The following is a 13,882-nucleotide window of genomic DNA, read 5'->3' as shown; positions in this document are numbered from 1 at the left end:
CCATTGCTCTCCTTTGACACCCAAGATGATCTGCTCCATTACTTTCCCCACTATCAAGGCTGGACTGACAGACCTGTAGTTCTCCAGATTCTCCTTCTGATCTTCTTTTAGTTGGATGTCACATTTGCTAACCTCTAGTCAACTACATAACATGGAAGCCAGTCTCACCTTCCAGCTTTGTTTCCACCTTTGTTTGTGCACAGGCTACTGGAACATCATAGTCCATGGGCGGAAGCACTCGTACCGACTGTACACGAAGCTGCTGAATGAAGCCATGCGCTGGGCCTCTGCCATTCAGGGGGTCATTGACAGCAAAGTTCCCATAGAAACACCTACACAGCAGCTCATTCGTGACATCAGGGTAGGTGGCATCCTGCTAATTCCCACATGAGTTGGGAGCAGCCCGACCACCACTGGCCTAATCCAGTCATTGCTGAGAATGTGGCAAAAAAATGGGGTTGCTGTCTAAAGGGGAAAATTAAAAAGAGTGAGAAAAGAAACGTAGGCAACTGTGCAACAAAAAAAAAGGCAAATATTGCATGAATTTAATTTTGTTAACTGCTCTGCGTAAGTCTAGACTATGACTCTGTGCAATTAAAAATTGCATGCAGGATTGCAGCATCAGGTATTTGCAAATCCCTGCTCCATCCATTCCACTCTTAAGCATCCTCCAGACACAAATACAAAAAATCCATTCCTACCAGCCATCTGACTTTGATGTACCCTGAAGTTCTCTTCATACCTTAGGCTTGTGTGGTTAAATATCAAAGTAAAGGGTGGAAAGGCAATATGCTTCAAAGTAGCAGAAATTGTACCACAGGAGTAATTTTTGAGAAGAAACTTGCCAGAAATTTTGGCAGATAAACCTAGAATCAGTTAAGAAGGCACACCAAAGCAAATTTCAGAAGAAATATGTTTGTGATGAACTTTAAACTTGATGTAATTAGATAGTTCACATTTTAGAAGAATGAGTTGAGAGTGATTGTAGAGGATCTTGGAGAACTTCAGCTCAGGGTTCAAGGCCAAATGGAACATTATGTGTTCTCTAGGGAAGGAGTTTAGGACAAAATGCAGAAGAACGTGATCCAGTGTGTATGGCAGGCCCAGATGTTGAGCACCATGGAGCATTTTGGTTGTTCATTCTGCAAACATATATAGTACAACCAGACAAGTTGAGAACAGGCTCATTATTACACACTGAAATGGTTGATCTGTGGTCAGAAAGTCCATTAACCATGTCCTGTTGAAAGCTTGAAGGACATAGGAGAGAGGGATCATGCCATAAGTAGTACACAAGCCATGCTTGAAGGCACGATGCTGTGCCTGGTGACCTGTGGGATGTTGCAGCATGACTATTCTTGTGTTTAATTTTCAGAAATAATGTGCAGGGTAATTTTTAGATACAAATTATGCTTTGATCACTTAATCCCGCTAGGCGCCTCCAGAAATTTAGACAAAGCTGGTTGAGCTTGAACCTAAATGTGTAAGGGCATCCTGCAAAAGACTGTGCCTATTTGAGAATATTTTTTTTTCTTTCTTTTCCAGGAAAACAGCACAAACTTTGAAGTAGTGGAACAGACGTATAGGAGGAACCCAATCTTGAGATACACCCAGCACCCCTTGCATTCCCCACTGCTCCCACTACCATATGGAGATGTCAGTGTCAACTGTAAGTATTTTACCCAAGTGACAGAACCCACTCACATTTTCAGGGTCAGTGAGGAGCCTGAGCACCACAAAATGGGCCTGTAAGCTCTCTCTGTGCAGGTGAAGTCTATTTGGGGTAGTGTAGCCCACAGGGTTCAGAGGGCAACAGTCTCTTTCTCTCTCCCTTTCTTCTCTGGAGTGTGTTCCATGTCCACTGCCTCTTACCATGGGAACACTGAATCTTAAAGTAAATGGGGGCAGATACTTTTATCATCCATCCATGCTGGACATCCAGCCTGTCACTCTTCAGCCACAACTGGGTTGTGAGTGGAAATACTACAACAGGATTACATCATGCAGCTGGCAGTGGGGTAGTATTTCTACAGAAGCTGCTGTAAAACCAGACTAAATTACTACTTTTTTCAAATGTGTCAGAAGTATGAAAGAGCTAGAGTGATGGGCCACCAGAAAACTGAAGTGATTTGCTAATGATTACAGACTGTTTGACATCCTGAAACTGAAAACTGGTGAGGGACTATAGAAGAATGTCTCATGTGGAGTGACTGAGCCACAGAATCTTTTAAGAAATTAATTTCAATCAAAGCAATGTATATTGACTCTGAAAAAGAGTCTGCCACACAGGTAGTGATCTAGCTTTGTTTAGGAAAGTGAACATCAATTTACATAGCTTTATGAAAATGTCAGTTGTAGTGGTGAGTACAGAGACAAAGCAGCTAATGTAAGGTTTTGGAAGCTTCGAAAAGGAAAAAGTCTTTGTGCAGCTGTATATATATCATGCACCTGCATCTTGAGTACAGGATACAGTTTTGCCTTCTACATCTCATCAAAGATGTAGGAGATGTAAAAACCAACCCAAAGATGATCAAAGGCACAGAAGAACTTGCCTACAATTAAGTGACTAAATTGAGAGCAGGATTCTTCAGCCTCAAAATGAAGTTTTTAGGGCTGGAAGACTGTCATGGAGAAAGTGAAAGGTCTGGCACAATACAAGGATCCAATTACATGGCAGATTAAAAGCACAGAAAAAAAAAATTCTGAAATACAGAAAAAATACAGAGCAAGCTCACTGTGGAATTTACTTTGTAGAGTTGTGTCTTTGTATTCAGTTAATACATGGCCACTGGAGAAGCAGTAGCTGTACAGGATATTCAGAAGGACCTAAAATTCCAGAGATGTGCAAAGGAGAATTCAAGCCTGCATCTCAATGGTATCACGTGTCTGAGCAGTTCAAAAAGCAGACATTTAGATGCTCAAAAAACTCAAGTTTTGGTCTAACCATTTTAAATCTAAACAATAGGTATAAGTTGGATTTGTGGTACAGCAATTTGCTTAAATGCCATGTTAGCCCCGGGTCAAAGCTAATACAGGCATGACACAGAATTTTGGAATTACACAAGCCAGGCTTCAGTGGCAGCATTCCAATACGTTGGTTGCAGACACTGAAGTCTGAACAAGATTTCGGTGCTCATTTCCCTTAAAAACATTACTCTGCTTTTCTGCGCAGTGTATCCAAAAACAGTTGGGCAGTGGTGACAAATCAGATACTGGAAAATACGAGTTTAAAACTGCATTTGAACATTTAGAGAGGAACCATTAATGAACTTAAAAGTATAAATTGAAGTTCAGGATATGAGCTAATGCTCAGGTTTCCATTCTTCCATGGCAGACAAGTACAGTTTGTAGTGCTGCTGGGCCAGTAGAAAATGAGGGAGATGCTCATTTCTTGTCACCTTTGTGATTGTTCCCCAGTGCAACAAGAGAAGGGTTACAGCAGCTTACAGGATGAAGCAGTGAAGATCTTTAACTCCCTTCAGGAAATCGAGACAGTGTCTGACCCCATACCCATTATCCAAGGCATCCTGCAGACCTGCCATGATTTAAAGCCCCTCCGTGATGAAGTGTACTGTCAGCTCATCAAGCAAACCAACCACATGCCACATCCCAACAGTACTGGGAACCTGCACCACTGGCAGCTGATGACCTGTATGAGCTGCACTTTCCTGCCCAGCAGAGGGATCCTGCGCTACCTCAAGTTCCACCTCCGAAGGTAAACGTCTCTTTTGTTTGCAGCTTGTTTCCTTTTACTCTGCTCATCTTCCACTGCCTGTTGTAGTTACCTGTCTCACCCTCTTGCTGTGCAAACATCTTCCTGTGGTGTCCAGCCTCCTACCTTTGCCCAATTCTTACCATCACCTGTTCTGTGTGTTCAGACTCCCTGCCTTGCCACCCATCTGTTGTGTCAAAAGGATGTGGAATGAATATAAGTTAACCCAAACAGAATACCATGAGACTGTGTTGCAGTGGATTTACAGCTGATGACCTGCTGCTTACTAATGTACATATAAACATTATCAACCTGCAGGAAATGTGAGGACTGTACTTTCATCCTCATGGAAATATGTACTATCTTGCAACTGGCACAGGCAAAAAGCATACTATGAAGTAGGAGAGATACTGTAAATGCAATTTATAATTTTTAAAGATTTGTTTAACTAAGCACATAATGCTTGCAATTAGTATTTTTAATCTGTTTTAACCTCCCATTTTCATGAACTAAATGATTTAAATTTCTTCCCAAGTCATCTTCAGCATCTAATGCAGCTTTACAAAGCAGTCTGCATTGGGCCTGATCTGCAGCTGTGTAACCTTCCTCCATTCCTAATGATGAGAAAGATCAATAATATCTATTTGATTCCTTCCAAGCTAGAAAAGAGTGAGATTTGTGTCAATGCACCAAATAGCTACATCCATGGCCTGGGTCTAAGAGATGCAGAAACTTCATGCAGCCATTTCATGTTTTGTCACTGGAGTTGCAAATAATGTTATACTTGTCTTGGATGGAAGAGAACAATATACAGGCATCTGCTTTCTATCTTCTTAATTCTCAAACATACTATAAAAGTGGCTCAAACACAGCCAGCAAATTAAAAAAAAAAAAAACAAACCAAAAACAAACCAAACAAAAACATTAAGAATAAATGAAAAAAGTTTACATTTGATTTCACAGTTTTTATTCTCAATTTTGTAAATTGAGATTGTCAATCCTGCTGTTTTCAGCTGTCACTAAACTGAAACTTTGAACTGCTTATTTCATACATTGCTGAGAAATGCTACTGAAGTGACTTTCAAATGACTAGTAAAAGCAAATTGTATGGTTTAGGAAATAAGCTTGGTTTTTGTGTGGTTGCATTTGACATCAGTATCTCTACCAAACTCTTTATTTGCAGTTGTCTAATTTTTACAGTAATTTGTTGTTCACTGTGTAATGGTTTTCTTTTTGGGTTTTTTTTGCTTCTCTTTACAATTAGGGTAAAAGATCTTTTTCCAGACTCAGAAATAGACAGGTATGCACAGTTCATAAGTGATTCCCTGAAGAGAACAAAGACGAGGGAATTTGTTCCCTCCCAGGAGGAAATACAGGCTCTTCTCACCCGTGAGGAAATGACCACGACAGTGTATTGCCATGGTGGTGGCTCCTGCAAAATAACCATCAACTCCCACACCAGCGCTGGAGAGGTAATGCTTTAGTAGGATGAAGCAGATGTGAGCACATCTGTGTCTGGAGACTGGGTCTGTTGAAGGCACACTCTAATCCCATTCACTTCCAATTTCTCTCTTTTTTTTTTTTTTTTTTTTAATTACAATTCTTTTGCTATATCTTAGGGCAAAGTTCAGCTTATTCTACAAGGCCAGTCCCCAGGTTGCAGAGTATCACTTGAAAACTGGGTTGCAAAATCTAAACACTTCTGGTGTTCTGCCCTTTGGCTGAAACTTCCTAAACAGTTTTCTGGACAAGGAGAGATTCCAGTTTATAGTGCAGTCCTTCTGAGAGGGATATTCTGCCAGTAACTTAATCGTTACAAGGTCAGAAGCAGGATTCCAGGTTGCAGTAGTCATGTCTGTGAAAACATCAATGCTGAACAGAGCAAAAAGTGGAATTGTTACTAGAGGAACTGAGAATGTCATTGTGACATCTGAATCCATTATGTGCCTTTATCTTGTGCAGAATTCCAATTCCCCCATCCTCAAAAGGTTAGTGAAGATTGAAAAGATTCAGAGAAGAAAAGGATGATCAAATATATGTAATGACTTCATTGCAGGGAATAATCTTTTAGGGTTAGAATTCTTTAACCTGAAAACACGGTAATTAAAGGAGAAATGTGATGGGGATGTATGAAATTGATAGGTGTCCTGAAGAGGTACTGATTCTTTGTTGTGAAAGGGGAAGTGATGCCTACTGTGTGGTGTCTGATTTTGCAGGTGGTTGAAAAGCTGATCCGAGGGCTGGCAATGGAGGACAGCCGGAATATGTTTGCACTCTTTGAACATAATCAGCAGGTTGACCGTGCTGTGGAGAGTCGGGTGATTGTGGCTGATATCTTGGCCAAGTTTGAGAGGTAAAAGAATGTTTCGTGAAACCTTTAATTTCTAGTTGGATGTAAAACTGGATTTCAGAATCCAGGGTTACCTTCAGATTATGATATGCACTGTGAACATTCCATACCATGATACTTCTCCTTACTGTTTTTTTCCCTTCTCATTCTCTTTTATATTTTACAGACTTGCTGGCTCTGAAGAAGAAGAGGAGGAAGGACAGTGGCAATTGTATTTTAAGCTTTATTGCTTCTTGGATATTGAGAATGTTCCCAAAGATGGTGTGGAATTTGCCTTCATGTTTGAGCAGGTAAGCTAACTCTGAGAGAATTACTTGGTTTCCAGGGTGGCAGAAGCACACAAGAGGATACAGAAAACTGGTTTACCTTTTATTAGAAGTGGGAATGCTGGTTGTAGCAGAAGAATTTAGTGTGTTGGATTTTTGCTTGCAATCTGCTAAGCAGATAGACTGTGACGTTTTCTAGGGAAGATGAGTATTAGAACAAAAGCAAGAAAAATTAGCAAAGGCTTTAAAAAAATAAAACACTAATGATAATTAATTTTTTTTGAAACTTAGTCTTTAGTTTTAGAAGGCAGAGAAATTTGGGTAATGATTCAAGGGGATCATTAAAGATAGCTGCTTGCAGAACATAAGTGTAAAGGAAACTGGAAAATTTATCTATGTGCAAATCAGCTTGCAAGAACAGCCCAAGGTAACGTCCTTGGGTTGTTACCAGAACTAACTATGGAACATCTTTTGGACAATTTCTTCGGATTAACAGAGAGGCACTAGAAGAGTACTGAAGACAAAGGAAAGTAGAATGTAGTTGACAATATTAATCTGCTGAGTAATCTGTTATTTTTTTTAAGTCACTCTACTCCATAGCACAATGATGCAGGCAAGATTAGAGATCACACAGGTATGAAAGAGCTTTGCAGCTGGGATGTAAAACTAAACTGGAGCACCCAGCTGTGTGATTTGTCCCAGCTGTATTACTTCTGATAAACACTGACGTTGCCTGAGAAAATCATAGTTGTAGAAAATTACTGAATCTGTGTTAATAGCAGAGTCATGAAGACTGAAACTCACTTGATAGTCAAATGGATGGCATGTATATCACTCAGACAATGGTTCCTTTCTTGAAATGAACATCAAGCATTGTTAGCTAGAGAATGTCTAGAAAACAGTCAGGAGCACATGGTGCTCTGTGGAACCTCAGTTGTACCAAACTCCCTGTTGACACAGCTTTAACTGGCAAAGAGAGGTAACAGTAGGAGAGTGGGTGTTACCCAGACATTAGAGTGATGTGCAAAAAGCTCCATTAATAGATTTCACAGAAAAACAGGCAAAGGGAAGCAAGAAGATTGGTGGAGACATCAGGTGATGGAAGAAGAGGTGGGAGGTGCATTTGTGTAATGAAACTGAGGTTGAGAATCTTGAATTTATTATATATATATTACTCTGGTGTTGAATATAATCTTCACACAGGAGCTGTGGCTGGTACAACACAAAACCAAACTTCTTCAATTCTGGTCTCTCCCATCTGTTACAGACCTAAATAGTCCTCATTGTAGGACTTTCTGTACAGGATAGGAGCCCCTCAAAGATATCTGTCCTGTTCAGGCTTGCAGAGAGGGGTGTTCCCCCTCATATCAACCACTTACAGACGCTGACATATTTATTACAATGTCTGCTCAGACCTCCTGAGTTATATCTATCCTGCTGGGATCAGCAGATGCAACAGGAATCTGTACATGGACCTAGATGTGAATAAAGTGTGCTTTTGCTTTCTAATGAGTTTGAGGGACTTTTTGTTTGTAGGCTCACGAAAGCCTCATAGCTGGCCATTTTCCTGGGCCGGAGGACACTCTGCAGCGTCTAGCAGCTCTGCGGCTGCAGTATCTTCATGGAGATTATTCCAAAATAAGCTGGACCCTTGATGGAATCTACCCAGTTAACAGGCTGAAATCCAAAATACTGCAGTCAACAAAGAGCAGCAGCAGTACCAGTCACACTCTGGAGAGGAGACGGACCAGCTTCCTTGAAGGGACATTGAAGCGTAGCTTCAAGACAGGGTCTGTAAAGAAGCAGAAGGTAGAAGAGGAGCAGATGATGGAGATGTGGGTTAAAGAAGAGCTTTCAGCTGCTCGGGCAAGCATTGCACAGAAATGGACCAAGCTGCAAGGGCTCTCTCAGCATCAGGCCATGGTGAAATACATGTCCATTGTAAAGGAGTGGCCAGGTTATGGGTCAACCCTCTTTGATGTTGAGGTGAGTGATTAATAAACTCCTAAAACCACAGCTGAGGAGACGTATTGGTCTGGAGAACAGATGCAGGTGTTCAGAAGGGAATTTTGGGAACTGGATACATTTTGCCGTAGTAATCCCAGGGAAAGCCTGCAGTACCACAATACCCAAGAGTCATGACACACAGAGCATAGAGCAGCCAAGGCAGGGCATCCTGGTAAATGGAGACAATGGATTCCCACTTTCTTAGAATAATGGGGGAGGAGAGAAAGTGGTGTTCCTGCCAGCAAAAAGTGCAGTCCTGTTCTGCAGCAGTACAACAGAAACTGCACAGACTGGGCCATGTACAGCACTCTGCTCAGCCTGCTAGAGTGGCTGACCACAGTTCAGTTCTGTCCGTTCTGCTGCTGCCTAGGTGGATCACCATGGGAAGTTGCTTGCACTCACTGTATTATCTATAAATAAGAAGCAGAATATTGACTTGCCACATCACTTTAAAATCTGATGAGAGCTGTTCCCTTTTTCAATTATTTATTACTCAACTAGTATTTGACTCAGCTGTATCACCCAAACCTTTTCAGCAGAAGTGCCTCCCACATGGATTCTGCAAGTACCCTGGTTTGTTCATTGAATTGAAATGTCCTATGAGAGCTAGAAACAGAGGGCTTTTTCTTGAATTGAAAATTATTTGATTCTCCACTGCATTTATGCAAAATATCATGTTTCTGTTTCTGCAGTGCAAGGAGGGTGGATTCCCCAATGACCTCTGGCTTGGCGTCAGCACAGAGAATGTGTCTGTCTACAAACGAGGGGATCCTAAACCACTAGAAACTTTCCAGTATGAGCACATCGTTTTCTTTGGAGCACCACAGCCCAACACCTTCAAAATTACAGTGGATGAGAGAGAAATGTTCTTTGAAACTTCCCAGGTATGTGAAAGCACACAGCCACTTTAGTTAAGCTTCAAGGAATAGACAGGTTTCTGTGCAAGAACTCTTGACTAATGGAATACACAGCCAAGGGAAAAGATGAAGGGAGCTTAATCCTAAAGGGCATGGTACATGTTCTTGAATACAGGGATGAACAACAAAAAAAAAAAGATAGGCTGCTTAGAAAGTGAAGGAGGTTGATTGGCGTTCCAGTGCATCAAGTTTCCAGTTGTGAGTGCTCTTCAGTTTGCGTGGTTTTCCTTCATTCCTTTCCAGTAGATGAATGGGGAGTTTCACAAACTTGAAAGATTTAGTAGAATGGAAGTTGCTTTTCTTTGAGCTAAAAATATTTTAAAGTATTGCTACAGCAGAGCACAAACTTACCAAGCCTTTCTCTTCTTACTGTCATGTTCACGTTTAGTATTAACATGCAAAATTTATTGTGTCATGACTTTGGAGAAGGGGAATCTCTTTCAGAAAAGGATTGTGTATGCCTTGGTGCACTGAAGTTTTCAGAGTGCTGATGCTGTGTTCCTGTGTTCTCTCCCCAGGTGGGCGAGATAATAAAGATCATGAAAGCATACATCAACATGATCGTGAAGAAACGCTGCAGTGTCAAATCAGCCACCAGCGTGGACAGTCATGCAAGCATCTGGACTAGGTGATACGGATGAACTGACACTAGTTTAGTCGTGGGTATTTGCAACTTGCCAGCACAAGTGTAGCAAAGATGTTTTTTAAGAATTCAACTGACTACTGTATTTAAAACCTGAAGTGACAGTTCTACAGTACCATAGGATTTGCACCTCTTCCCAAAGACATTAAACAGTTAAACTGTTGTTAAATACTAATGATCCCAAACTTGTTTTCCCCTTGCTTGTTTGATGAACAGTGTACCTTAAAGAAGCAAAGTCAGAAGCATCCTCCTCCTCCTCCATGTCCTCTCTGCTGCTTTCACTATCACCTGTCATACTGGCAGAAAAATTTACAAGGATCATTTCTGCAGGACAGGAGACAGACTTAAGCTTCCTTAAGAATTTTGAACATGCAGACATCTGGGATCATGTGATCACAGCTTGGTCTGCTAAAAGAATATTGGTTTTATTTATTTTGCAAACAAATCTAAAATATAAATCACTGTGGGTTTGGTTTTTCTTTCTTCAGGATATACTAAAGATCTGATCTGGTCTTAAAAAGAAAAAGCCTTTGTATAATTGAAGCCAAGTGGTCCAACAGAGAGAGGTCAAACCCTACGTGAGAGAGTATTAAAGAAACAAATAAAAACACCCAAGGTGGTTGTTCACCTTCCAATAAAAATTCACAGGTACACGACTGTAAAAAGTGGCACTTTCAGTTAAACTACTAAATACTCCAGCCTAGGAGAAAACCTCTGGGAGTAGCACCACTGAAATAGGCCATAAGGTGCCATTCTGGGCACACTGCAAGCAGCACCTCCTGCATAAAAAATAATCACTGCTGTTCCCAGGAAGGGAGATGGTTTGAGTAGCATTTCCAGGAGAGCTGCTCTTCACAAACTCCCAGTATTAGATGGAGATTGGTGATTTATGGTGAGCAGGTTGTTTGCATTAAGATCCTTCTTTAGGTGGGATTTTAGGATGACTGGGGTCCCTGAACTTAGTTTTAAGCGAACTGTTTCCTACTGAGTGAATAGGTGCCTAGATAAATTGTTATAGGCAAGATTTTTACTTCCTCTGTACTACAGTAAGCAAATGCCAAATCCTTCATCCACTCCAACTTTTAACAAGAACTGCCCACATCACTGATCCCCAGATCCCCATCCAGTCTCCTCTAGGTCCTTAGTTCTCAGAAGAACTTGAAAACAATGCTATTTTGCCAAAACAACTGCTTCTCGGAGGATTTCATAGCTACCTGCAATTTGAAGAAGCAGAATTTTTTCTTCTCCATGGAAGGTGACAGTCATCTTCAGTCTCTGACTGACAGAAAGTTGATTTAATTGTTTAAAACAATATTCAATATCAGTCCCATCATTAGTTGCATTAACAGACACGAAACCTGATGGTAAGCCATTTTCCATTACCCTTTTCTAGTCTTGGGATCCTAGAATGCAAAGGCCCATTCTGTTTCTTACTGAAACTGCAGAGCTGTATGTAATGTGGGCCTTCTTCCACATTTAAAATTGGCTATCTCCATTTCTGAAGTAGCAGCAGGTCAGGCTTGTTAGCTATGAAGCAGAAATTGCATAGAAAAGTAGGAGTCAGTATGCAACAGATTCATTGCAGTTCATCATCAAATTGTGCCATATCACTAATACTGTGTTGCAGAGCACTGGTTGTGAGTGTGACAGTACAAGAAGAAACACTGTACATAACCCCTGCTCCTCTCTTATTTCCACTACACTGCAGCATGTGCAAACACTCCGTGCACTTGCTACACAATCAGCCGAAGAGGGTGGCCACTGCTGTGCATCATCCCTTCAACTGGAGTTTGCCTTAAGTAGCGTCACTGATGGATCCTACAAACACCCCCTTGTTGTGACAAGGCCAGGTCACAGGTGGGAGAGAACAGGAATGCAGAGGCCACCTGAGAAGCAACACTCTATATACACTGCATACACTGGCTCCATCTCTAATGTATCAGACTAGGTTTGATTATCCCTGTCCTAACTCTGCACTTGCTCTGTGTTCTGGCTCTTGGGTTGCTGCAGGCAGCTTGAACCCACTTGAAACATAACTCCCACTACTATTTGTTGTAATTTTGCTCATTTCTATTACAGAATTCCTTCTTCTGTCTTTTTTAATTTGTAACTGGCTTTACAAGATGAAAGTTTAATAAATTATTGGATTGCACAGGCTGTATTCACTTACAGGCATTGTGTGCCCATGTTAAGGTGTTTACTCAAAGCTTAATGCTTGGAACTTGTAAGCGGAAAGCAGGCGTCATTGGTGTGAGGATTCAACAGCCCTTTCTCCCAGAAGCAAATTTTGGGGCCAATAGAAAATGGGTTGCTGCTACAGTGGGGAAGGTTTGTTAACTTCTGCTCTTCTCTCTGGGGCTGAGTCACACCTTTGCTCAGTGGGAGATGTCCCACTGGTTCTGAGACAGCAGACCAAGGAATTAATTGTCTCCCAAGGCCCAATCTGTGGGATCAGCTCCATACCTTCTCTTCAGCACCTCCAAAGTCACTAATAACAGAAAATCACTTCTGGCTCAAATAAGCTGCCAATTTGCACTTCCCACACAAGTGCATGACCTGGCCACAGTGCTCACCTAAGAGCTTGTGTCAATGAAATGAATTGGGACTGGGAGCATCTGAGCTGTCAGCAACACAGACCATCCCAGTAGCAAACAAAAGTTCCCTCAGTCCATACACAGGTATGGAATCCATGCACTGATGCATAATCTCCATCATTATGCTCCCCTACATAACTTGGTCAGATGGTCTGAGAGCCTTGGGACCCTGGAGATCGGTCTATACAGAATCACTTGCAACTGTTCACAGCTTCTTTTTTCTCCATCTTTATCTCCTTGCATAGATTTTCCAGGTCTTTATTAGAGGCTGCAACTGTCTCTGCTTACTGCCAGCTAACCAGTCTCCTTTCTGGGAAGCTGTTGAATTTCAGACTGCACTTGTTCACTTGTTTCATTAATACATCTCTATAAAGACAACAAACATGTACTGCTGCAGGTCCAGTATGACTACAACAATACACACAAATGCATTTTTTGAGTGGTAGCCATGAATAACAACCCAAAGCAGCAGCCTTCTCTGACTCCTTTTTTAAATGTTTGATCACCCTGTCAGTGTGACATGCAGTCCCTCTGGACCCCACCCAAGTATTTCTGTAAGAGTTAATTCAAGTTTGAATGCTCTGTTTATTTTACATGAACTAGTTTCATGATAATTTATAATCTGCACCTACACCATAAACATGAAATTATTTATGCACAAAGACACTGCCTCAGGTAAGTTGTTTCACAAGATCATGTGTCTGCCATTATTACTGGCTGTAAACTTGAAACATTTATTTGTACCTGGTTTTAAAACACACAGCCTCTCACTCTGTAGGCTGTGTATTCAATTATTACCCTGTGCATTTTCTTCAGAGTAACTCCCCTTGGGCCTTTAAGCAAATCTCACACATGAATTCCAGCCCCCTCTGTAAAATACGAATTCCTGCATCAGTGGGATGCAAATTTGCCAGGCTCTTGGGCTACTCCTTTTGACTGGACATTCCTAATGTATGGCTGGTACACACCTTGGCCCCATTCCATGGTCAGCGCTGAGGTGAAGGCTGGTGGCTGGATTGTCAGTGACAGTCGCTTACCCCGGTGCCAGCTCAGCGCTGCTCCAGCACAGCCGTGACCACCAGCTGGGAGGAATCCATCGCATGGAGCACCCAACGCCGTGGCCTGTTCAGGTGTGAATGCAACCCAGAGCAAATGCCTTCAGCTGGCTGATTCCTGGTTCCTGCAGACCAGGAATTTGCTACCCAGTGCTGGCTTGGGCAGCCCAGCTAGCTACAGGACTGAGCTCTGGTGTCCCAGAGACCAGCTCCACCTCCTGCCCACACTGCACCCAGGGACACGTCTGGGGCCCCTCACAGCCCTCAGGCACTGGCCCCCAGGCCTTCCCCAAAATGCCGTGGGGGCTCAGGATTACCAATATAAACGTGCTCTTCCT

At 41.9% G+C, this 13,882-nt stretch overlaps 1 protein-coding gene across 1 annotated transcript in view; it reads left to right on the top strand.

The window, feature by feature from the left end:
• Nucleotides 1-12,047, top strand: part of LOC136293369 (unconventional myosin-X-like) — a 90,093-nt gene extending 78,046 nt beyond the window's left edge. Inside the window, exons 33-41 of the mRNA XM_066190079.1 lie at nucleotides 204-361; nucleotides 1,546-1,669; nucleotides 3,418-3,715; nucleotides 4,977-5,184; nucleotides 5,929-6,065; nucleotides 6,229-6,352; nucleotides 7,865-8,314; nucleotides 9,028-9,219; nucleotides 9,771-12,047. Coding sequence (XP_066046176.1) covers nucleotides 204-361; nucleotides 1,546-1,669; nucleotides 3,418-3,715; nucleotides 4,977-5,184; nucleotides 5,929-6,065; nucleotides 6,229-6,352; nucleotides 7,865-8,314; nucleotides 9,028-9,219; nucleotides 9,771-9,884 — 1,805 coding nt within the window. The 3' untranslated portion in view covers nucleotides 9,885-12,047. The remainder of the gene's footprint in view (nucleotides 1-203; nucleotides 362-1,545; nucleotides 1,670-3,417; nucleotides 3,716-4,976; nucleotides 5,185-5,928; nucleotides 6,066-6,228; nucleotides 6,353-7,864; nucleotides 8,315-9,027; nucleotides 9,220-9,770) is intronic.
• Nucleotides 12,048-13,882: the final 1,835 nt, after the last annotated feature.

The sequence above is a fragment of the Chamaea fasciata genome, unplaced genomic scaffold, assembly GCF_029207755.1.
Source record: "Chamaea fasciata isolate MVZ Bird 193981 ecotype frontalis unplaced genomic scaffold, bChaFas1.0.hap1 SCAF_8, whole genome shotgun sequence".
NCBI classification, from domain to species: Eukaryota; Metazoa; Chordata; class Aves; order Passeriformes; family Sylviidae; genus Chamaea; species Chamaea fasciata.
This window is presented reverse-complemented; position numbering and strand designations above follow the sequence as displayed.